Source organism: Porites lutea, chromosome 1, assembly GCF_958299795.1.
Source record: "Porites lutea chromosome 1, jaPorLute2.1, whole genome shotgun sequence".
In the NCBI taxonomy this organism is placed as follows: domain Eukaryota; kingdom Metazoa; phylum Cnidaria; class Anthozoa; order Scleractinia; family Poritidae; genus Porites; species Porites lutea.
In genome coordinates, this window is record NC_133201.1 from 56,141,773 (window position 1) to 56,168,129 (window position 26,357).

Here is a 26,357-nt window from a genome sequence, read left to right on the forward strand (position 1 = left end):
TTTTTGACGTGTTTTCGACTGTCTCCACTAAAACGTTCGAAAATGTTAGAATTGCACGTTGTGACGTAAGTTGAATTTTTGCACAACTCGCTACAAACACACGCCCGCGATATTTTTGGTCATTGTCTTTATTTTGACGGATGAGCTTTCGACCGTTTTCGACCGTCGGCAGTAAAACGAGTATCCGTTTTCATTTTGATTCACTTTAAAAGCGCCTTCAAATCGATGCGTTTTCGATGGAAACGCTTAGCGTTTTAATGTGGACGGAAAGCCTAAACGCAACGAAATGTATGCGTGAGACACCTTTTTTGGTCCAGACATTGCAATATTTTTGTTCTACAAGAACAACAATATTGTATTTAAGTAGCCGGCGTAGCAGACGCTTGGAAGTAGTGGGTGAAAGAGAGAACGGGAGCGCGAGGGAGACACGCGAGGGGTCAACCTCTTCCCCAGGGCGCTTTTCCCTGGCTTTGGAGGTGGGGCGCTGCAAGGGCGCGCCAGGGAAAAGCGCCCTGGGGACGAGGTTGGCGAGGGGTTTCTCGCCCGCCCGTTTTTTCTTGTGCCCACTACTTCCGCCTGCGGAGCAGTTTTTAAAGTGCGGGGGTCGATCCACCCTCTTTTGAAATGTAGTTGGGGCGGGGGGGGGGGGGGGGGGCTTGTACATGCAGGGTTATGGACTTTTAAAACGGTTTACCTGGTGCCGACTCAAAATTTATTAATACAGTTACAACTCATCAATCACTTTTTTTAACTGGTCAAACAAACGACAAAGGACCTAGTAACAAAAAGTGTAACCATGCACAGCAGCATCATAATTTTCGCGTGTTTCATTTACTTGAAAAGTTTGTCCGTTTTCTCCTTGCGGCTGTTCGGAACCCCCTTTGGTAAGCCCCCTTTGGTCAGCCAAGTTTTAACCTTCGAGCTGCCGAAAAGGACCTTTTCCTGCTGCGATGGTTGCAGGATTTACCAGCAGAAGCTTGCAGATAGGGACAATTTCATTTATCATGCTCTGCTGAGGTAATTCCTGAAACCTCTTCATGTTGTCTACAATGTCATTGAGTTCAATTTGTTTTAGAAATCGTGGCTGCGTGGAGTTTTAAGAACCTTGATAAAAAAAAAAAGACTCCATTGTTTGTGCATATACTACATCACTTGGCTGGTGAAAACGCAGAAGTCTACGACTAATTTATAAGTGCAGTTTTGTAAAAAAAGTCGTTTTGAGCCTTACTATATGATAAAGGAACGAAACGAACCAATTATAAATTTGAATGTTTCGGCGAGGTCCGCCAGTCTAATATTCTTATTCCATCAAAGTCGAAATGCGTATTTCGTAATTTTATTTTAGCCCCTCTCCCTGCCCGGGCCCTGAATTTTACTGAAACAATAATACTGTAAAGTACTCTTGTTATAGAGGGAAATAAGTAAGAATTATCAAGAGCAATTATTGGAATTATTTCCTTTCTTTTTCGCTTAAGACTTATTACTACTGAAGCCTAAACTTCTATCTTGAATGTAAACAATGGTTGCTAAACCATTTACATGGGCAAACCGGTCGGTCCACGGTTTAGGCAAATGGTACGCAAAATTCACTTGATTGATCTCCAACTCCACTGTAAGGTTCTCTCCAGTTTCCAGTTCCAAGAGAGATTCAGTAGACGATGCGGGTGTTTGGGAATAGACTGCAAAACAGTCGGTTTTTCTCAAAATCGGTAAAGCGTGGCGTAAGGGTCCTACGCGCGCGAAGCGCGCGAGCCTCGCTTGCCCGTAGCGTCTCTCCCCAGTCTCGCTCTCTGTTTTTAGTCTCGTTCCAAACCTTTTGTTTGACAGTTCGCGAGTACCTGAATACGCAAAAATACGGACTGTTCTGAGTCTAGTTTGGGGATAGTCTGATTTTCTCGCGGATTTTGCTGCAAGGCGTTTCGACTTCTTAGAACGGGCGCCGGGACCTCCGCTTTCAGAAACCAGGGATGCCATAAGTGCGGAAGTCCTGTCTTCTAACCAACCAAATTTGACCTTGCTTGTTATGTTCTATCACTGATATTATTTGATATTTTATTCCTCTCTTTACTGCTTCCAATTATTTCAACATGACGGTGTCCAACAAGAAAGCTCTTGCTACTTTGGACACCGTACACAAATGGACTTAATATCTTTTAGTTAATTATTATTTGTAGCTACTTTATTTTCCTACTATGTACACTTATGTAAATATCATATATAGTGTGAATAAAGAATTGAATTGAATTGAATTGAATTGAATTGGATAACTGGCCTTCGTCGTAGAATTGACTGGCCATGATGAAGATAAAAGGAGGTGCTGTATAAAGGTAGACTACGAGCAGTCTCTCTTTTTTCTGTAGTCCGTCGAGCAAAACGTGAGACACGCAAATGGCCACGCGCGTGACTGATGGCGCGAGACACACGTCTCGCGGCTTCGCCGCTCCCGCGCGCGTGCTTTGCTCTCACTAAATGTGCAGAAAAAGAGAGACTGCTCGCAGTCTAGTATAAAGGAGGATAGCACAAAAAATTGAGGAGGTAAAGACGAATTGCTGTCGCTTACGAGGAATGACAGGAATGATTCACTCGATACAAAAGTCACAAAACGCCCAGCTAATAGAGGTTATCTGAATAAGCTATCTGTTATGGACAGAGATTATTTGTCTGGCAAACAGAATTCCAATTAATTATTATTGTTATTAATTAAACTCTTTAACTGTCCATTAAAACACGCCTGTTTCAAACGTTGTGCAACTGCCGTTCTAAACTTAACACGACTGTCGCACGACTTGGTTTCAGACGTTGAATTTAACTCAGTCGAATGAAATAGCTGTTGGGGGAAACAAAACAAAATTAGTGAACTTTTAAAATGTATTCTAATGTATTTATAATGTATGAACTGAGTTCGGCACGGCAGTAGCGCGACGTTTGAAACCAAGCCAAGTTACTACTGTGTAGCACGGCAAAGCTTGCCGTGCAGTAGCACGATTTGGTTTCAAACGACGCGCTACTGTCGTGCTACCCTGCGAGCAGAGGCCCTTCGATCTTCCTAGATAAGTCGGGAAGAGGAACCGACTTATCTAGGAAGATCGAAGGGCCTTTGCTGGCAGGGTACCGTGCTAAATCGAATTTAGTTCGGCATGGTACGCAGGCAGTACGTTTGAAACAGGCGTGTCAGTTCCATTTACCGGAAAACGACCGCGAAGGCCTGAAACTGGTATCAAAGATGGCTTTGAAGAAATGGAACACGAATTTCCGCATGGAATATTGCGTCCGGAAAAATCAAAGCTTTTCAGATGCTCCGTTACTGCCGGAAATTTTCCGCTGGAACGACCAAAAAGTCGTGTTCTATTCACTTTCCAACCGGATTTTCCGGAAATTGTTTTTAAGGTATCTGCACAGGCAAATTTTACACATTTTTGCATCATTTTTAGTGGTTGTTTTATGGATAATATCTATATGTCACTACATTGACAGTATTCCTCAGTTCTTGAGGAACTAGAATATATCAAAATAACCTATGTTATGTCACCCAAAAGGTGTTAATTTAATTACCCCCTAGGGTGGCACGGAAAGAGAAAAATCAAAATTTCAGAAGAATCCTTAGAGTTATTGTTAAAAAAGAAATGCAACACAAATAAGGACGTAAGATAGAATAATTCTGTGTTTGACCACGACACAGCTCCAATTAATCCAGCCTCTAGGGCACAATTTGCTATTTTGTAATTTGACCCATATTTTGACATCAATAACTCAGCTGTACGGCAATTCTAACCTTTAGTCAAACACAGATCTGTTCATTAACATGCTGTTTGTGTATTTGCCAAATTTCACGAAGTAATAATGATCCATTCCTCCAAAAAACTGGTTCCCGTAAGTCAAGGTAAATCGGTCACGCGGTATTTAACGTTTTTCCAGTGTGAAAAAGCTTATTTCCTTCTCAAAATCAACTGTTTTTCCTCGATACTACCATCACAGACCTTCTTGCCCGCCATTTTGAATCACCGCTGTGTAAAATGCTCGTGGAAGCCTAAGAAAATGCCAAATGACCTCTCTATAGCCCCCTTGGATTTTGATACGTGACCAGTTGCCAGGTGTGACACATTTCCGGAAGATCTGTTACTCAGTGTCAGCTTTAATGCAGTGAAGCGCGCCGAAGTATGAAGATTGAAGAAGAGTTTTATTCAAAATTGAAAAGAATTGCTTCTGTAAAGTGAAAGAAATTGGCAGAAACACAGACCAGAGGATTAGGGGCCAAGAAAACGTTTTACTCTCCCGGCAAAATTGTCAGAAAATATCAGGTGAGAAGACACACCGATGTCATGTAAATTGTATTTCAAGAACATAACAAATTTTGACAAGAAGCAAGTAATATTAGTCATCACAGCTTTAACAGAAGCAAGAAAAATCAAGTTGGACACACAGCGGCTGTAGTTTGTCAATGAATCCAAGCAGTGAATAGATTTTGTTCAGCGCATCAATAGAACTTAATGCTGGAAAGAGGAGTCAAATTGCGCTCCTGCCGTCCTTTTCCTTAGTAACGGAAATGAAAATTTTTCTTTAACTTCCGGTAAATCAGTCAACTTTTGAGTAGATTTTCTCTTAAATGCCAAGGTATATTCAAAAAAGAACACCAGATATGCATATTACATCATCTGAACTTACTGTAGAAAGATTTTGAGGGCAAAATAAAATGTTGAAAATTTGCCTGTGCAAATACCTTAAATGGTAAACAACCCGTAATAGCCTCTGTGGCTTTCCGGGCCCGTTAATTATTAGGACTTTCAAGAAACGGAAGGGCTTCTGAAACAGTGAACCTTCAAATTCTGTCCCGATGTACGTGAGAAGGCGGTGAAGCCCTCTAGTTTCTGCTCCTTCCCCTGACCTCAATTGCCTTTTCCTTCTTCTCATTGGATAAGAATGTGAACCGTCAACCAATGAGAAGTGCGCAAATCATGTCGAAAAACAACACGTGCAAAAATTGCGGCAGCGCTGTTCTCGAAGAGAGCGAAGCGCTACCATCCTCAGGCCGAACTGTAAAGTATTTCGTGATTTTAGACCGCTATTTTTTGTTTTTACAACCTATGTAGATGCTAATTTGAAAGATCTCTTCGAATACTTTAAGATGAAGTACATTCTGGTGACTGGTGGCGTTATTAGCGGCATTGGAAAGGGAGTGATTTCCAGCAGCATCGGAGCTTTACTAAAAGGAGTTGGGTTGCATGTTACGTCGATCAAAATCGACCCTTACTTGAACATAGATGCTGGAACTTTCTCTCCTTACGAGCACGGTAAGGTCAATAATTATTGTTTTCCCTTGGCCTTTTACGCTAATTAATCGCAAAAGGCTGTGTTATGAAATTTAGGATTGCGCGCGAAACATCGATCCCGCCATTTTGCTCGAGTCCGTTACATTTTGAGAGCCGCTTTTTTGAGTGAAAGAAAACGACCACAAGTTTTTACGTGCAGTACCATTCTTTATGTGTTACTTATATTAAAAATTTTGAGCACAAGGCTTAATTATTGCGCCACTTTCGGTTAGCGTGAAACCACCTAGATAATTTAATATTATTAATCTTGCGGGAGGTGACGCACATGGTGAGCTTAATAAATTATTACATAATTTTGCTACGTACCATTTTTGATTTCAGGCTGACTTAGCTTGCGAGACGAGCAAAACTAAAATTTGGAGTTGTAATGAGGAAAGTATGACCATGAAGGCAAAAAAAAAAAAGATTCCCAGGAGTATGAATTATGAGATTCGCCCGTCCCCCACCCCACCCCGGCTCATACGTTTTCGTGAGAATGATGTATTTTGACCTTGGGACAATGGCATTTGGTTCCGTGGCACGCAAAAATGCTGTACATTTATCATTTGCGTGGAAAAAAACTGTTTTTTTCTGGTGGCACTAAAAATTAAATGTCTCATTCCAACATAAAATTTTTGTTACAGATAGAAGTAATTCTCTGTGAGGTTTTGTTTCAGCTTTTCCAAAATGACCACAATTTTTTGTGCTATTTTGGTGGATTACCAGTGCTACTGTAGGCTTGGTCATTAGAGATAATAAAAAATGGCTAACTCATTCAGTTTACTCTTTCCAAAAATTTCCATGCTAGTCAGCTGGATATCACTCTTGTAGGTGTTTTTTTTTAATGTCACCTTTAAGAAAATAGATTTGCACTCCAGTTGTCTCACCAAGCTGACTGGGCCCTGAAGAACTGGCTGAGGGTGTGTTTTTTTTCGAAAAATCCAAATCTGGATCATGAATCCATAAAATCCACACTCAGGGTGGATTTTTCGGATCAAGTCCAAATCTGGAATTTTGAGATTCACAGTCTGAGCTTTCTTTGGGAAAGGTTTTAAAAAAAGGGTTTTTGACAAGCGGTTTCCAAAAAAAAAAAAAAAGAATGGTACGCATCAGATGCCGTACATGTATGGCTTCTAACTGAACCCATGTAGTGGGGCCTCATTAATTTTGAGCCATTATTTACATATCATTGCATGTTTGTCATCTATTCAAATTATTGATAGACTGTTTTTAAACCCTTACTTGTCATGTTTTTTGTATGTATGTAGTGTCTGCTTATGCCGGTTTATTTTCCAAGTTATTCATCAGCTTTAGTTTTAAATTCTTTTAATTTTACTATCCTAAGGAGTGTATTCTATTCGAAAAAAGTTTGTGTTTTAAACCAAAATAATATACATTTTGTATATTCATTCCTAGCTTATGTTGCTTTTTCTTCTTGTCTTTGCCGTGAGGATCAGTTTGTTGTTTTTTTCTCCCACGAGGAGTATGAGGACATGCTGTTGTCATGGTAAATGAGCCTTTTTCGGATCTTCTGCTTTTTTGGTAGTGAAGAATCCGTATGATCAGAGATCACAAATCTGTTTTTGGATTCTCCCAAAAAATGCACGCTGAGATTCCTTTCCACTGGACTAACACCTGTAGACAGATATCAGTTGGACTTGAAAGTAATTTCAAAAGGATGCATCAGTATTATAATACCAACATAAGATGAGTAATATTCCAAAAGATATAAGCCTGAATACTTGACAATATAAGCTATCAAAAAGACCAAACTTACCTAGAATGCTAGAAATCTCATGCTTCAGGTATAAAGTGCCAACAGAATATTAATTTCTCTCTAATTTGTTTAACTTCTTATTTTCTCCTTTGCTCATTTGCTTGCCTTCTCCTTTTTCATTCACCATTTTGACCGAGACCATAATGCACCTTGCTTACGCCCCTAAATTTTTCATGACCATTGTCTTCAATTTCTCTTGGGATGACTGTAGTACCCAGGAGAAATTGGATACAATAGTTATGGAAAATTTTGGGGTGTAAACAACGTGCATTATTGCCTTTGTGCAAATGGTCACTTTGCTGAGTATTGATCTTATGAGGAGTGCCAAATTCACATGGGAAACAACACGTGCAAAAAATTGGGCAGTGCTGCTCCTCTTAGAGAGAGCAAAGCACTCCTGGTGCTGTTGAAAAATATTCCTTCATTTAAACTCATCACCAATAGATGAGCTTGGGCGTTGGTGCCTTCGAAGTTGGTGGAGCTGGGCAATGCTCTAGCATGAGGAGGAGGTATCCATGGCAACCCTGCGAGCGGCCCCCACCAGGCACCGTCACACTGAACAATTCAGTGGAATACTTACCGACCCAATACTTACCTAGCCCACACCAAGAGGGAGGGAGGGATGGGAAAAACCAAAGCACAAACTGGCACGCAAACAGCAAGCAATTGAAACAACACTTTGCGAAGAACTGCAAGCAAGCGACTGCGTATATAAGTCACGAGGTGCCCCTGCTAGAGACATCAGGCCACCCCTTATATAGCTGGGGAAACAGCTGACCAGCATTGCTTCGAGGTTAACTTTGCCTAAATTACATTTAGCCACATTTAAGAGTTTATTTCTTGTTTTTACAGGGCTTCTGATATTTCCCGGAAAAAAACGCAAAATTTTGTGGGATTTTCAGGGGTAAATTCGCGGAAAAATCGGCCGATTTCGCGGGAAAAAAGTCGCAATTCGCGGAACAATCGGCCGATTTCGGGCGATTTTTGCGGGAGAAAAGTCAAAATTCGCTGAAAAATTGGCCCATTTCGCGGGATTTAGCGGAAAAGAGTCAATTTTCGAAGGACTTTCAGGGGCAAATTCTTAGGAAATTCGGCCGATTTCACGGAAAATTTCGGGGGGAAACTTCGCCAAGAAACAATCAGTAAAAAACAGCCAATTTCGCTGGGGTTTTTTATGGCAAATTTCGCTAAAATCGATCAATTTGGCATCGATATGACCAGCGTTGGTGAACATTTTTTTCAACAGGGATAATCATTTGCTCTTTCAACAACAGTTCGCTCGAGAAATGAGCGAATGGTTAGTGCCCAGTTTTTCGCAACGTTCATCCAAAAACGCCTGGTAGTTTTGGGACGTTGTTTACTCGGTGCAGTGACGAAGCTTCAAGCTAAATTTGGACGTTTGGGGTGAATAAAACCGGTCTAATAGCCAAGATAAGTATTAAATATGTTTTGCCGACATGTATTTGGAAATATTTCTGGCGGATTTCGCGGTATTTCGCGGTTTTTTGGGAATTTCGCGGGTCCGCGACCGCGCGAATTATCAGAAGCCCTGTTTTTACAACCTGTGTGGATGCTGATTTGAAAGACCTTGTTGAATAATCAAAGATGAAGTGCATGTACATTTTTGTGATTGGTGATGTTATTAGTAGCATGAGGGTGATTTCCAGCAGTATCAGAGCTTTACTAAAATGAGTTAGTTATTTTCCACTTTTAATGAACTGACCCATATAGTTTGTACCAATTTGTGCAGATTACCTTTTCTTCATTTAGGCTTTCACGGTAGAAGTAGTGAATATATTTGGTTCATTTTACTTAAAAAAATTCAATACTTGTGATTGAAGATTGCAATAAAAAACAGACCACACCAAAATAATACAGAAAAAAGTGGACCTCCTTGTACATTTTCTGCTAAGCAATGTGACTTTTTAAGTTAATCTTGTGAATATGTACATTTTACTTGTTTTTTAAATGCCTTTTGTTGTTTTGTACTACTAAACTGTATGTTAACTGTTGAATTACCCTATTGACCATATTTGCTGGAATTAGTTGGGGTTGTGGTTGTTGTTGATACATGTTTAATGATCTATTTTTTATTACAGCTACCAGCACAAGAAAAAGATGTTATACCCATCGTCAGTGCTAAAACTCTTTTAGCAACCATTGCACATCTTTTCTCCCATATCTGGCGCAATCTCTGTTTGTTTCCCATCTTTTCATTACCATGATTATTGTTAGTATGCTGAAAATTGCTTAAAATCACATGTTTGTTGCAATGTTTGGTACCAAATTGTGGTCATGTTTTTCTGTTTTGTGGCCATGCGTAGGTACATGTAGGAGTGTAATAATAACCATCATTCTTGACCAAATGTTGTAGGTGAAGTGTTTGTTTTGGATGACGGTGGAGAAGTAGACTTGGACCTGGGTAATTATGAGCGATTCCTTGATGTTACCCTTCACCGCGATAACAACATCACAACTGGCAAAATATACCAGAGTGTGATTGATAAGGAGAGACGTGGGGACTACTTGGGTAAAACAGTCCAAGGTAATTATTCTTTCTTTTCTTTTCCTTTTTTCCCCATCATCCTTGTGATTTATAAAAGGATAAGAATTCAAGCAACCTTTTGAAGCCAACAATAGTCCAGTTTGCGAATTATAAATTACTGCGGAATACAAACATTAACGACACATTCATACATGGTTAGCCTCGACGTAAAGTAAAAGATGCAGAAATTCCGGCAAGTACAGTGTAAGTGTTTGCAATTTGAATGTACACAATAGACAGAGTAATAAACAGGTCTTTTTCTTGTTGGAATTTGTGAATATATTACTTCAGATGGAGGCTAAGCCTGTAAAAATGCGTCTTCACTTCTTTTCATTCAGTGATCATAGCGAACTCAAAACTGGACTATCGTTGTTATTATTTACTTTTCTTGTTATTGAGTTGCAATTCTCATGTATGAGTAGATGTTTATATTGTTGTTTAATTTTATCCTTGGTTTAGATTTTATTTTTGCTTTGTTGTGGGTATGGTCATGTATGATAATAAGTTTGGAATAAAGATTAAGAAGAATTAAACTCAAACCATTACATATATGCAAATGAACACAACCTACTGTATTACATTTTCCTAAATCTATAGGTAAAAAGCCTACCAGTCTGTAGACAAAAATAGTTAAAAGAGTTTCTTTACCCATGCTTTTTTGTTGCACTTATATTTCTTTTGTGTTCTCTTTGTCATCCCCTTCCCTTGGTCTATTCCCTCATGCCCTCATAATTCCATAATCCTTAATTTCCCACCCATTCAGATTTTCCGTTTTTTTGTAAAACCCTCTGGAATTACTGGCAAGGTTCACAGATATGCCTAATTTGGCTTATTTTATGCCAAAATATTTCAAATGGCTTTACTGCTGTCAACAGGTGCAAACTACTTTAACTTAATTGGTAACGTGTGCACACTTGGAAGATTGATACAATCAATTGTATTTTCATTTCCACCATCTTGAATTTTAGACTTCGGGGTCAGCAGTCACTCCCAATCACACGAACTTCAAAAATTAAAATGGCGTCTTCGGTCAAAAGACCATGTTTCGCGTTGAATGGGCAAAATAATTTATGCGGCTGTTTCATCAAGAGAAAAAGGATGTTTTGTAGCATTAAGGCCTCTGGAGCTTGATGCCAACTCACATTTTGTTGGTTTTCTTCTACAAATGAACACAAAAACATCACTGATTGATGGATGCTTGTCTTGTATCCTGCTGCTGAGGTCGTCAACAATGTCATCAGTTCAAGCTTTATAAGCGTTTTCAAGGAATTCACTCTTGTCTGTCCCCTGTGGCATTTCGGGATCTAAAGACCCCATGCCTTCAGATTTCCAGTTCAAAGATTGCCCCCTTGCCCTCGGAATTCTGAAAAGCCGTCCTTGGTATGGTAAGGGTATTTTCTGGAATTGCCCAATTTAATTCAAAGTGCAAGTAAGGCCTGGAGACAGAAATAATCAGTGACATAAAATTTTCAGACCTTCTGAGCTATATGTTCAATGTTTGGAAGTGCGAGGGTATGAACCCACTACAGGCAAGTGCTTTTTTCTTTTTTGTAGTGGTTCCTCACATAACAGATGCCATTCAAGACTGGGTGACAAGAGTTTCAGGTGAGCCAGTTGAAAAGGACACCAATGCTGATGTGTGTATTATTGAGGTGAGTGAACAGGAAAAAAGCATTATTTTCTTACATCTTTGACATTTTCATTCTCCTGTCACAGGGTGCAAAGAAAGTCATTTTTACAGCTTGCCATTTGGGCAAGCTGAAGCTAACATTTACTATCCCAGACATCATTTCAACTAGCCCCAAAAACGTTTTGATGAGCAGAATTGATTTCACAGTTCTTCTGTAATTTGAAGTCCTCAAAAAACTTCACTTGCCTGTTGGGCAAGTTAAGAACAGAATTCACTAGCCCCGGGCTATCGGACACTGCTTTCTTTGCTGAGCCAGAGTGAAGAGTATTCCAGCTTTCATTAAAGGGTGATCTAGGCTCGTTGAAAATATCCCAGGGATTAGATTATGCTGAAATCATGTATTTTAATTGGAATAGCTATAGTTGAACCTCTGCTAACAGCTGCCTCTCTACTGTTACATGTACATCTCCCTTTTTGGTGGGCAGTCTATACATTGACTCTTGTTTAAACCTCTTTAGAATGGCCACCTCTCTACAACAGTCACTTTCTTCTGACCCTACGGTGGCCATTGTGGAGAGGGTTAACTGTATTAGAATAATTATATATACTAGTCATCTTGCTTTTGGTGTCTCACAGTATGGTAATCTGCCTGTATAATGATCCATTACTTCAAATGTACACTGTACAAATTTAGCCTTCAATTTACCACAGTAATAACAGTGTTACCAAATTTTAATGATATTCCATTTGATTTTTCTCCTCAGCTTGGAGGTACAGTTGGTGATATCGAGGGAATGCCATACATTGAGGCTTTTCGACAGTTTCAGTTCCGAGTTGGAAAAGACAACTTCTGTGTGGTGCATGTCAGTTTGATACCTGAGGTATGGCCCGTTATATCGCAAAATAATTTGAAAAATTGTTCAAGAGCTTATTGCTCATGGGAGTTGTAAATTAGTGTATCTGCAAATTCAGTTTTGGCTAAACAGACATTACTTGCCACAGTCCCTTTTAAAATATGAGTTTCTTTGATCTTGTTATGATGGGAATAATAAAGTAAACTGTGCAGTAACAAAAAGAGAGCACCGGGGTCAAGAGAAATTTATGGAGTCATTGGACAGCCCTTTTGTGTGTTGTTGAGGATGAGGTTGTATGTTACAAAAATGTTATAATCCATTTACTTCTGAGACTGAAAACGAGATTAAACAATAAAGGTATTCATGTCACAGATTTGAAACAAGCCCTACATTTCTTGCCTTAAGAGGATTAACTTTATTTGTGCTGTGTGCATGTATCAATACGTAAATTTAGCTGAAGTTCTAGCAACATTTTTCAGCCTGACTCAACTGGAGAACAGAAAACAAAGCCAACACAGAACAGTGTTAGAGAAATGCGTGGTTTGGGATTAAGTCCAGACCTGGTGAGATACTTTTTTGCCTTTGATTTTTCTGTCATGTAGTTTGGGCAGGACTGCAGGGTTTTCAATAAGAGGCGGCTGCTGGCATCACCGCAGGCTGTTTCACGTAAATTGGCCATATACGTTTCTTAGGAAAATTAATTATCCCAGTTTTTACAAATAACATGATTAAAACAGATACTGAACCAACCAATGATTCATAGCTACTGGCAAGAAGAAAGAAATTTCAAAAGAGAGAATTCATGGGCTGTCGCTGAACAGAAAAGGCCAAATTTTAATGATGTCTATGTTTTGTTAAAATTAAAAAAAAGCTCTAATTTTTGCTCCAGAATGCTGGAAATGCATTTCTAAGATCTCTTAGAAACTTGCGCTTTTGAGGCGAGTTTTTTCCATCTCTGCCTACTCCAAAGCTTTTGCCACCTACTTAAAACCTTATTAGAAAACCCTGGGGTTGTCACTAAGATTTCAATTTTGTGGGAATGTGCAATTAGCCAGTGAGAGAGTGGGCCATTTCCAAGTGCCAAAAACTCTCATTTTCAAAATGAGGCTAGGCACAAAACCTTACCTGTGAAAATGAGTTTTATATGCTTGAGACTATCATGATCACCTGAGTGAGTGGCCTTCAGGAAAGGTTGTCAGTGTGTCGGATCTGATCACTATTAAATCAAAATTGCAGATTATGTGTAGATGCAAGCATCCTGTTACAACTTCTGTCAAGGAAAAGGTGTCTTTGTTTTGTCATGTTCCCCCAGAGCAGGTAAGAAATTAATGTTGAGAGAGCAGGAATGGTGGAGTGAACTGGTGGTTGGACCAGTCTGCTGCTGCGTACCATTCATCTATTTAAATAAGCATTGTTAGTTTGGCTGTCAGTCTTGTGAGTTGAGTTTAATTTGTCTCGGACCTTCTCTGAGGGTTTCTCCAGGTTCTGTGGTGTTCCTCCCTCCATAAGCACCAACATTTAATATCATTAATTCAATTAATTTTGATTACCATATTAACTAGAAAGAGCCTAGTGGCACTGATTTAGAGTAACCAATTCATGAATTTTCCACTTACCAGTGGAGCAGTTATGGGGGAGTGGGGGAAACAGTGAGGTCAAAAATAAATGCAGCTGTATGCATTAGCTTGCGCAGGTCTTAAGACTCTCATAGAATCAGAAGTTGTTTTTAAAATTCTGGTGAGATAACATAGCAACCTTTCATGAAAAGTTTTTTTTCATGCCTGTTGTCTTGTGTCCATTTTTTACATCAGCTTATTCAGGAGGAAGTCATGTCATGGCTGCTATTTTTCCATTTCATTTTTGCTTTTTTGAGTAATATCACAGTTTCAATCAACCATCCTTTTGTCAGTTTTCACTATTTCATTTGTCTTATGCCACTGTCTCAAGCCCATGTCGGCCTGGGCCCTAGACATTTTCCATCTTCAAAGTCAATGACAACCTTGCAAGTCTGAGCTGTATTTGGCATGTGTGTTGCAGGTAATTGATGTCCATGATTGCAAGTCTATATACAGAGTACCATTGTTGTTGGCAAACCAGAACATTGTACCACTTTTTGCCAAGAGACTCCAGATGGAAGTCAAGTCACCAAGAAAACCAAGGCATTTTATGGTGCAGTGGAAAGAACTGGCAGAGAGGTGTGCTTCAAGACTACAAATCTTTGATAGCTCTTCGCTGTCATGTCAAATAGTGTTGAAAAAAGAAAAAGAGAAGAAACAATTAATTTTATTGGTACCTAGGAGAAAATCAAAAATCCAAAAAGTCCATTCCACTGAATCGTAGCCAACAGTTACCAGCACCGTACAAATGACTTATTGACAAGATCAAGCATAACTAACTACGAGAGAACGACTAAAGAACTGACAATTTGACTAACAATAGACGACTCTTTAACTGTGACAATAGACGGATTAAAACGCACCAATTACTGATTACGAGTCTTCATAGCCAATAACATCACGGCTTAACTGACAGACAACCAATAACACCGCAACGTAATTGACCAATCAGATCAATAACCAGAGTATAATACCATCAACTGACGTGATATAACTCACTTTGGCTCTGAAGATGACTACCACACAGGTTGTCGAAACGACAGTCACTGTCAACAACGACAGTCCTATTCAGGACTACGTTCACCCGGACGATCAAACTCAACCTACTTTTGAAATGACTCCTGGGTTCAAACCTTTCACTATATTTTTCTTACTTAGCATTTATTTTATTAAGTTTACTTTGCCCTATGGACAACAGTCCAGCCAAGTCATCTTATAACTAAAATAATATTGTTATTACTTGTAATAATCAAAGGTTACGGAGTGTGGGCGACAACAGTCGTAACCTGCGTAACACTTTTTCTCCATTGCTGTGCTTTGCATAAGTTTCACGTGACAGATAGTCAAAACATGCGTGATCAGATTACCAGTGATAGAAGGTCCAACCACGCATGATCAAATTGCATTCTGTGCATTCCATTCATTCTTAGTGGAAGTCCAAATAAATGCTGGCTACATAAATGCGAGGCATGCTTAATAACAACCTGGAGATTAGGGTTGTAGGCTCCACTTGTCACCCGCAATTAACTAAGATGAGCAAGCAATGGCCCCAGGCAAGCAAAATGTGGGACCTTCTTATAAACTGGATTTCAAGTTTCTTTAAGCCCTGTGTGAAACCTTTTTTGACCTACAAGCCTTTATGAATGTTCTTTGTTGTTGTTGTTGTTGTTCTTATTTGTTTGTGTGGTTGTTTGTTATTTTTTAGGGAAGAGCGTCTTCTAGATGAAGTGAAGATTGCTCTTGTTGGCAAGTACACCAAGCTGGAGGATGCTTACATATCTGTTCTTAAAGCTTTAAAGCATGCATCCCTTCACTGTAATAAACGGCTGAATGTTGTGGTAAGGTTCCTTTGAAAAAAGACACTCTAATACAATTTTGTTCAGAAAGATGCTTATTGGTACAAAGTATGCTTATATAACTGCCTAGTAACATGTACATGTAATGATACAACTTTAACACTGTCTTAAATGTTTGTTACAGCAAATTCTAACATCCCTCAGCATACGGGAGAGTATTATTTTTTTATTTCTAACTTGCAGTGGGTAGAGGCTGAAAATCTTGAGAAGGACGTACAAGAAAGAGATCCCGTAAAGTATCATGAAGCATGGCAAAAGTTGTGTAGCTGCGAGTAAGAACTAGTTTACTTAAAACAAGGCTCTGTTCTCCTTGTAAATCTAGAGCGGTACATGTACAAAAAGTGACTCTTTAGAGCTGTCATTAATGGCTGTAACCTGTAACACCTGTTATGTCAAAGCTCACTTGATGTAACCTGAGATCAGGCCCAATTTGAGCAGTTCTCATACATTCTCTCTAACAGCTACCGCTAAAATTGGACCTGATCCAAACTCATTCACGTTTGTGCTCGTTATGGCTAGATTTTGGCAGTAACACTGATTGGCTGTTAGGACAATGCCACACGATCTGATTGGCTGTCGGAAACGCCGGAAGTTGAAAGCGCTTATTCCTCGCATGGTTGTTTTCGTGAATGATCCGTCGTCGGCGGAGGGAAGGATCAATTGTGCTGTCTTTTTCATTGTTTTATGGTCTTATGGTGGGAAAATATGCCTTAAAATATGCCGGAAATTCAGAAAATTTATATGGTTGTTCATATCTTCTCAGGATTTGCTTTATTTACGGAAAGTGAGTGTATCGCGGAGTTGAATCCCTCTGCAAGTTTTGACCGCAAACAAGGTGCCTTTTGATTCACCAAGAAATGGGTGCAAATCAAAATACTGTCCATCTTAAAACTGGTTTCATTTGAAAGTTTAGCCGGGAGTGACTTCTCTGAACGGGGTAAGCAAGCAGAGGCTCACTGTGAAAGAAACCTCAATCGCCAACTGTGTAGTATTAGACGAAAAATATCACATTGCTGTTCAAGAAATTTTCAGTGTTAACAGACCGGTTGTTTGCCTTTGCTTTTTGTAAAAAATAAACCAGGAAAATTGGTGTCCTCGCCCATTGGCTGTTTGCTTTTGTTTTTAAAGATTTATGTACTGAAGTTGGGAGAAATTGCCAAGGAAAATATTAAGGCAACGGAAAAATAGAAATTTCAGTATTTTAAATTCGAGCGGGCCTAGCCAAAATAATAAAACTAGTAGAACATCGTGTCGCCGTCTTTTCGAAAACTTTTTACCTTCTACGCCAACAGAAATAACCTTTGACATCTCCCTTAATCTCTCAAGAAGTTAAATGTGATTGTCCTGACTGTTTCACTTTTAGCTGAAAAAATTAACAGATAAAAGCTATTTTTTAAGTCAGCCAGTCTGCATTTTTCTCGCGCGTGAAAAATTTGCATACTAGAAAAACAAGCAACAGAAGTAATTTTGGTTGTCTGATTCGGCAAATGTCAATCAATCAAAAAAGTGGGTAGCAGACGTTTCGTAGAAGGTTTGTATCAGGCTCTCTTTTCGTTTCGCCATGCCCGCCAAAATGTTATTTACAAAGCGAAACAAAAATAGAGCCTGATCTCAGGTTAACTTGATGTTACGGGTGATCAAAGTGGAAAGCAAAAGGTGACCCTAAATTTTTGTGTTACGGGTGAATCTTCATTGCTACAACTGCTTAAAAACTTAATGACAGCCCTGACTTTCTGTAGAGTGCACTATCAAGCTATTTTGGTTAACTTAAATTCTTTGTTTGTAATTATTGCAGTGGCATTTTAGTACCTGGAGGATTTGGAAAAAGGGGAGCAGAAGGAAAAATGGCTGCTGCTGAATGGGGAAGAAAGATGAAAAAACCTTATTTAGGTAGACCTTTCCCTTTGGAATAGTATATTATCATTATTTGTATTGTAAGGCAACATAACATACTTTAATACAAAATTTTCTCAACTACACTAGAAATTGATCTTTTAAACCAGGTGCTGTACTTCACATTAGATGAATCAAATAGTACTGCATCTGAAGCAGTTCAGAATGGCCTATTAAATGTGTATTGGATTGGCTTAGCCATTCTATAAGCCTGGCTAAGCCAGGAATAATGGCTGTGGACCTGTCTTTATTCAGATGCAGAACTTCACATGAGTGAAACAACATGAATAATTTTTATGATTTAGTTTACAGAAATGTACGTGTTTTCCGTTAGATTTAGTTCTGGTAGAATAACGTTTGTTTTAAATAAACAATATTTATTACAACATTTGCACTAAGATCCTAAAAGGCCTATCTAGAGAGCTTATGCTGTTTACATTGAATATTTCAAAAATACAAATACACGTTACAATCAAACACACACTCAAAAGGGGAAAGGTTAAAAATAAAAATAAAAATAAATATAAAAAGCACAAACACACACAGCAACTAACAGAAACGATTTGATAGTGAAATAAACGACTAGACAAGCTGAAACAACCCAACGTTAATTTGAAAATCAGCAGTAGAAATACCAGTTAAAAGCCAATCGATTTTTTCCTTTCTGAGGCACAATGCCATCTATTTCCAAGTAATTGTGCAATAAAGTTTGGTGTCTGAATCAGTTTAGTCAGCCGAAATTGATTTAAGTCAGCCTAAATTCTAATTTGATTTGGCTTGTGAAGTATAGCTTCTGAACGGAGCCTTAATAAAGGATTTAACTCTTTAAACCTTAAGATCCAAATTTGAATTCTCATTGGTTGTCCCCATTCATTTCCTACAAAAGAGGTGGGAATTGATAAAATATCAAGCAAATTCATCTTGTGTGATCATGAACATAGTTCTCATGACCACTCTGTTTTACCAAGCAATGATATGACAAGGAGAAATTTGATGCTGATCACTCTTAGGGCTTAATGGGTTAAAAATGCCCAAGGAACAAATAAGTTGGGTTTGATCTATTTTATTGAGGATTTAAATATTGTCAGAAGGAAGTTTCATTTTTCTGTTTTAAAAATTAATGTCAGCTGTGAAACAGTGTGCAAAGAAAGACACTTTACAGCTTGCCATTTGGGCCTGCTGTAGCTAGCATGTACTAGCCCAAAAGTCATTTCAACTAGCACAAAAAATAGAAAAAATCGATGAGCAGGATTGATTTCTGTTCTTCTGTTATTTGAACTTGACTTGCCCATTAGGCAAGTTTATGAATAATAGTATTCTCCAGCCCGAGAGCCAAATCCACTAGCCCTGGGCTATCGGACACCACTTTCTTTGCACACTGCCTGAAAAGGAGTTATGAGCTGAAGTATCAGATTCAGACTTGCCTGTATTTGCCAGTTAATGTTGAATGTTAAACATCATATAAAATTCTATGTTTTTCAGGAATTTGTTATGGTATGCAGTTAGCTGTAATTGAATTCTCTCGAAATGTTTTAGGATGGAAAGGTAATAACTTCTCTCATTGTTTTGTAAGTTATGTACATATTAATACTTGCATTTCAAGAAAATAGTTGTTGTATTTAATGTGCATTTTAAATAAGTCTAGTGCCCATGACCTTCTGATACTAATGATATCTATTATTATGCACACTCATTAACCACTCAACAATGGATCATTCCAATAACAAGTTTGCTAACTAAGATTTGACTGCTGCAAGGTAGAAGAACTCATGATAATCATTACACAGAATAAGAATCACTTTTATGGAAAACGACATATTCCAGTTTCTGAAATTCTAAAATAAAGCAGACAACGATCTCATCGCTGGCATTGTGCTAAAAGCTATGTGCATCTTACATTTTATGTTCCCAGGGGCAAATACAACTGAAAATGAACCTGATACTACTTACCCTGTGGTAAGCCTGTTATGATAATTTTAATAATTATTTTGATACCCAAGAGTAAACAGCATCAGGAGAGCACATCACTGTTTGAGGCAGTATGGTGGCCAAGCAGTTAGCATGTCAGTCTACTCTGTACATCCACACTCAAAAGTGGTCTTCTTGTAGATTGTTTCCTTAGACAAGAAACTTTTCTCCACGTTGTCTGTCTTTCGCCAAGGTGTATAAAAGGGTACCGGCCATATACTGCTGGGTTAACCCTGTGTTCAGTGGTTTAGCATCCCATTCTGGGGATGAAAGACATTAATAATTGAGGAATAATTGCAGATCAATAACATGGTTCGCACGGGCCTTAAATAGTCCTTGAAAAAGCATCATGTCCTTGAAACGTCCTTGAATTTTCCACCATAGTCGTTGAATATTTTTGAAAGCTCCTTAATAAAAATAACCTTCGTTAAAAATAAAATGTTTTGCGGAAAGAAATGATTGAAAGCACAGCAATACACATTTTCTTGGTGATCATATAAGTGTTTTCTTATGATTTCGGTGTTTCAGGCATAGTTCATTTTCCGTTATTTGAAGTACCCTAGGAACCGTGACTTAATGAAGGAAGGCACCACCTACGCATTTTAGAAGTCTTTACTTCATGTTATTGGGGAAAAGAAGTCCTTGAAAAAATAATTTTAGTCCTTGATTTTTTCCCAAAAAATTCTGTATGAACCATGTACTAGAACATAGATATTGAGACCAAACATGCAACAATGAATATTTCCCTTCTTGGATCATCAGAAATGAGCTATTAAGTTGGTAAGCAGCAACGTCAGCAAAGATCGATGTTTCCAACAATACCTCGTTTTGGAAATTCTGCTGACAGAGTTACACACAAAAACCAAGTAACATTTTGGGGAAAAATCCATTGCTAATTTCGCTTTTTTCCTACTACTATTGGCAGATTAGATTTGTCTCTTTCCTAAAAGTTTGGCCAGCCACAATTCGATGCAAAAGAAAGAAAAAAGAAAGATCGAGGGCGCGTAAAAACAAAAAGCTGCTTCATTACATCCTATTATTTGGAAAATTATGTCCTTGTTGTTGCAAAACTAATTTTTTGTCATTCCCATGCTGATTGGCCGAAAACCAGTCCAAAAGAGAGAAATTGGTGAACAATGCGGTTTTTTTTCGCCACTGTCTGGCATTCGCCAAAGGATTAACCCATTTGTCCCTAAATAGCAGGTAACAACCCGGTCCTATCCATGTCCCCTCCACCGTTTCAGACGTCATCAGTTTTCACGGTCAAGGACAACTAATCTGAAACTGCATTTTGTAGAATGAACGTTATCTTGTTTTTAGGTCATTGAAATGCCTGAACACAACCCAGGCCAGCTAGGGGGAACAATGAGACTTGGAAGACGACGTACGGTGTTTTCAGAAGCTCATGAAAGTAAAACAAGTAAGACTTAAAAAACTCCCTAGTCCTATATACTAATGTTATGAAGAGTAGGTGGACTGCATGCTAGCACGTACAGCATGTTTAGAAGTCCGTTGCAACGAAGAAAATTCTTTTAAATGATCAAATGAATGAATTATTCATTTACTCATTGTTATATTTATTATTGTTAATTTTTCAAAATTGGAGCCATGAAAAAAGGTATCAACAGATTACTTTAACGCTATTAATAACGGCAATAAAGAGTGTCTCAAAATAGTTTCGTCTCCGCCCCTCTTCCGTCCTATACTTTTCAATTCCCTGAACCTGCAGATCTAAGACGTGTTGTTGAGGTCTATTTTTTAGCCTTCACCACCTAAAAAAGTCACTGCCGTTTTGGGGAATTTCTGACAAAAGCGAAAGAAGTGTTAAAACTAAAATCGCAAAAGCCCATTCAATCCATCGTGGAAGACTGTGACAATTTGAGAGTGACCGTGACTTAAGCAAGTTTGGTGGTCCATACAAGCCCAAAACCTTGGTCAAGTAATACATTTTCATTAAGTAGGCTGCTATATATAGACGTACACAAGAAAAATAATAATAAATTGTTGTTTTTCCTGTTACAGGAAAGCTTTACAAGAACGCATCTTTTGTCGAAGAGAGACACAGACACAGATATGAGGTAAAAGACTTTATACGGTGAAATGTGTTTTGTTTTTTTTACTCCTTCCTAGGTCTAGGATCCTGATCACCTTTTTTTTTTCTTAGGCGCATCATTGGTCAATGAATTTAAAAAACTTCGACTCGTTATTACAACTGTAGCTATTGTTCTCAGAGTCTGAAATAGTTGCCCTTGTTCACGAGTTTTTTAAGCATTTCATTAACTTGACCTCAGGTTTTTCATTATCATGTTCCTGGCTTTTGGCAGATTGTTACTTTTCTCCTTGTCCCATTAAAATTAACTGCAAAGTTTTTTTGGCCTACACCTTTTTTATATTGTTTGTAAAATAAATTAAATATTGTCTGACAAGTGCAGCTGTACTCCCTTATTTTCCTTAAGTATAACTTGGCAAGTAGCCCAAACGTTCTGTTTTACCAAAAGTAATGTTGCTTTAACCTCGCGGTTATGTGTCCCGAAATTTACACCTTAGGCACACAGGGACATAGTCTTGAAGGCTGTTATTGAAAGTGTGTATTTTTGTTCTTAAAACGAGAAAAAAGGAATAAATAGAGGAAGGCAGTTATGACTGCTTTGTCGGTCTAAAGCAACATCTTCAAATTTGTGTCTAGTGACGTACCCATGGGAAAAATGACTTTTAAAAGCCTTGAGCTCAGTTAAAGCGTTTCTTTTTGCAAACTTAACTAGCGACCGTTATAATTGGAATTTCAAGCTTTCTGTTTACCTCCAACTAATAACGGCTGTCCAGTTACTGACTGGCACGAAGGTGCGTATTTTTTACAGTGTGGTTACACAAGGTAACTTTTATTTGTCGAGGGCTTTTTGGCCAAAAAGAGTAATTTCCTTGTGTTAAATCAAAGGTTAACCCAACATATGTCAAGCAGTTGGAGGAGAATGGCATGCTATTTGTTGGAAAAGACGTTGAAGGCGAAAGAATGGAAATCATGGAATTAAAAGGTGTCTGTTTAGGGTTCACCCAGGTCATGGAAAACCTGGAAAATCATGGAATTTAATTGTTGATCATGGTATATCATGGAAAATTTTAAGTTATTTTTGGTAGATTAGTTACTGCTATGTCAAAGCAAGGACAAAGTGAGATAGATACTACTAGTTAGTCAGAGCGAACGACACGCGTTCGGTGGACACCAGATTTTGTATGCTGAATTGAGTGTGGTCAAAAAAATCCCCCAAAATAAGAGTAGTTTTGAAAAGTTTCGAAAGTGACCACTAAACCTAAGGCCATGGAAAACTGGGCAAGTTCATGGAAAAAGTCATGGAATGTGAAGAGTTCAAAAGAGTACGAACTCTGACATGGAATCTTTTGGTAGACTATCCCAGCGTTATAACTGAAATTTTACAAAATTGTCATAGTGGCCAAATTCAGATATGCCTCAAATCTTAATTTTTATGTACCACGTGTAAGATCAAATTGTGGCAAACACTCATTTGAGTTTGCCATAACCATAATCCGGGAAGAGATTCCTACTAGCCTAAAAACACTCAGCTACTACCAGTTCAAAAAACAACACAAGCGAATTCTACTAACACTCAAAGGTAACAACGTAAAATGACTGTTTCTTATAATTCGTCATAACTACCATGGCACCTAGCAACACATGTTTAAAAAACGCATTTCTATTCCGTAATATGGCGGTGTTTAGCCCGAAAGTTGTGCTCCTCTGACCACCGTACATCGTCTCCTATTTGTTATTTTATTTCTATGTTGCTCTCTGATCAATGTAAATAACAGCGATGTATAAGCGCTATATAAATTCCATTATTATTATTATTATTATTATTATTATTATTATTATTATTATTATCCATTATTATTAAATAATATATTGAGTGTGTATAAAAATTGAAACTGAACTGAGACTCAGAGAGACTGTTCCAGGGTAGAGAATTGTTGCTGCTGTGAATTTCGGCGGGCGTTTATGAGCTGTTCCTTTTGTTTCAGACCACCCATACTTTGTTGGTGTCCAATATCATCCAGAATACATCAGTAGACCGGTCAGACCGTCCCCTCCCTACCTGGGATTGATTTTAGCAGCTATCAACAAGTTACCACAGTACATTGCAAGAGGATGTCGATTGTCTCCAAGGTGCAGCATCAGTGAAGATGAGGATGATGAAGATGAGGAGTTAGCTAGGCTTCCAGAGTTTAAACTTTAGCTTGATTTAAAGGAGTTAAGTCCAGAAATTCTTCCAGCAGTATTTGACAGAATTTTGCTGTTGTACGAAAGGCATTGGATAAAGCAGTCTGGAGAAAAAAACAAATTTTCGAGAGATAAGACTTGGACGGTTGACCTCAAGAGAAGACGTTACAATAGAAGCCACATTGAAGTCAAAACCGTCAGCATGGCTTGTAGTACGATTTTAAGCCTAGTTTCTATCTAAGATTGAAACTGCGGCTCTGAGGTTAATACACACTATGCCCCATAGGTATGTGTGTACCCATAACAAAAATTGCTTACCTTCGCACTCTCACAGCCATGATCAGGCCTTTGATCAGCAAAATATCGTGATAAAATTAAATATTTATATCTTTTTTTATTATGAGGATTTGTTGACATTCTATTTATTCGCCGAAATTGTTGTACCTTGTCTGTACTCTGAAATTTGTGTACTGTATTTACAAGTTGTAGGTGATGATAGCCTGGTGGTTGAGGGGGAAATTTGTAAATCTAGGTCTCATATCAAGTTTCAGGTTTAGTTTATGTCTTATTATTTCTGTTGTAAATGAGTGTTTAATTTTTAATTCGCCAGCAATAGAGAGTATTCACTCACGTGGCCAGCATCTATGCAATTTTATGGGAACGAAAGAAATTTTTTTACATAAGAAGAGAGTCCAACTCCCACAGGATTTGTTTAAAACACCAATATGGCCGCCGTGACGTCATGTGAATACGCTCTATACTAACTGCTGGTACGGGCCAAGTTATTGGCCAACAACCAGTGCTACGTTGCAAGCCAAGACTGTATACACACCCAACAGAGGTCGTCTTTCAAGAGAGGATTTCTTTTCTGCTTCGCCAACTTTAAAAAATTTAGTGCGAAGAAAAGTCGTAAGCCGCGCTGCTAACAAAAACAATCTCCACTTGCAATTGCAGCATAGCTGCTCTATGAGTTGTACGGATGATGCTGCGACCGGCGGTAAGTCTGTCACTCCTGGAGGCAGCTCAAGTAAAACTTTGAGATAAGTTCCAAGTTTTGTATAGTATTGAATTCTACTGAATAGCAATTACAATGTCCTTCTATTTGGCTATTTTTTTATGCTTTGAACTGTTAGCTTAATAGACTGTTTTTATCAACAACTTATTTATGCAAGAGTTTTTGTCTGCTGAGGAAATGATTACAGTTCAGTAGTTTCAAAAGTAATGTGCATTCAAACAGTTATAAGGAGTGACAAGAAACTGCCAGCCGTATACTTGTTTTCTTGTCAAGGAATCTGATTCTGAATATGGTTACGGAAATTCCTTTAAATAATTGTCGCATATAAAGTTTTTGTATTTCTGTAAATATATATTAAAACATCCCTTCTTGTAGATATGCAAAGCCAGAGAGGCTGGTTGCTTTTCAATATTCAACTTTTTGTCTCTGATGTTAGGCGCTTTTTTGGAAGTGATAAGTTGTATGTGACTGGAATCCAGAGGCGACGGTATTAAGGATAGTGAAACATTCCGTGGAACAGGACTGTATAAGCTTGAGATGAAGCAATGTGTTTGTAGACATGAGAAGCCTTGTCCGAAACAAGGTGCTCGCGGACGCGAGTGGAGAAGTGGCGAGTAGTATCGCCAATGTAACTGGTATTACAGCCAGCACAAAGAAACATAAATTTCCGGGGATCGAAGGCCTTGAGTCACGGAATCTTTCACTTTGAAAAAATGCCCAACTTAAGAAGCAGAAAAAGCTAACTTGATGTCAAGAACTGTGTAATAATAATTCACTAAATGTCTCAATTTAGTTTGTGCAACTGCGGAGAAACGGGATTTTATAATAGCGTGTAAATTGTAACATGTCTTGTAAATTGTGAAAACTGTTGCTTTGAAATGGAATACCACTTACGTCACTTTTGTTAGCTGTTCCTCAATTTTTTCTTATTTTTAATCTTTCCATAATTTTGCGTGCTTTTCTATCTTATCAACTTATTTTTGTAACCTGCCGAAAGCGAAACGACGTTTTCCCTTATTTACAGCATCATTTTCGTCGGAAACGTAAATCCAGTCCTCCCAATCTTACGAATACAGTTTCGTGTTCAAAGCTGGGTTGACTCTAATCCTGGGTCATTAACTGTAAAGGGAGCATACGAGTTGCCTTGGTAACTAACCGTGAGCTGTAGCGACCAGGGACCGGTTGCTCGAAGCCTGGTTAGCGCTAACCGTTGGTTAAGAGGTATCAAAATGTATAGGTTTCCATGTTATTTAACGCTGGTTAGCACTAACCATGCTTCGAGCAACCCGGGCCAGGACCATGTTGCTGCCAGATGAAAGTTCTCAGAAGGAGAGCGGACACCTTGTGACGCCAACACAATATAATTTTTAAGATATTCACTTTGTTCCTTCCTTTGTTAACCTTCAACCTCAGCTCATGCTACTTACAGCAGTAGGCGTAGTAAGGCGTCTGACCTCCTTCTGAGAGATTCCATCAGTTTTCCCACTCAACGCGAGGTGGAACTGCTTGGCATATTCGAGGTGGGTTTAAACCGCGCATTCCGTTATCTGAAGTGAATACTGTAAATGACGAATGAATGTGCTCGGATTGGGCGTTTTTACACTAGCGTCTGGTGTAAAAACGGGAAATATAGCAGTAGACGTCAACATAAAAGAAAACTGGG

The 26,357-nt window shown here is 38.6% G+C and overlaps 1 protein-coding gene across 2 annotated transcripts; it reads left to right on the forward strand.

Annotated features, from left to right (window-relative positions):
- Positions 1–4,984: 4,984 nt before the first annotated feature.
- LOC140922614 (CTP synthase 1-A-like) lies at positions 4,985–24,337 on the forward strand. Of its 2 annotated transcripts, XM_073372601.1 has the most exons (16): positions 4,985–5,288; positions 9,458–9,628; positions 11,183–11,280; positions 12,023–12,139; positions 12,592–12,675; positions 13,349–13,429; positions 14,150–14,307; positions 15,434–15,566; positions 15,768–15,856; positions 17,380–17,474; positions 18,960–19,022; positions 19,390–19,433; positions 20,766–20,865; positions 21,468–21,523; positions 22,381–22,477; positions 23,481–24,337. In XM_073372601.1, the coding sequence occupies exons 1-16, from the start codon at positions 5,123–5,125 to the stop codon at positions 23,693–23,695; spliced, it is 1,767 nt and encodes a 588-aa protein (XP_073228702.1). In that variant the 5' UTR covers positions 4,985–5,122; the 3' UTR covers positions 23,696–24,337. The 2 variants fall into 2 exon arrangements, with proteins under 2 accessions (XP_073228702.1, XP_073228709.1); XM_073372608.1 differs by lacking the exon at positions 12,592–12,675.
- The last annotated feature ends 2,020 nt before the right edge of the window (positions 24,338–26,357 follow it).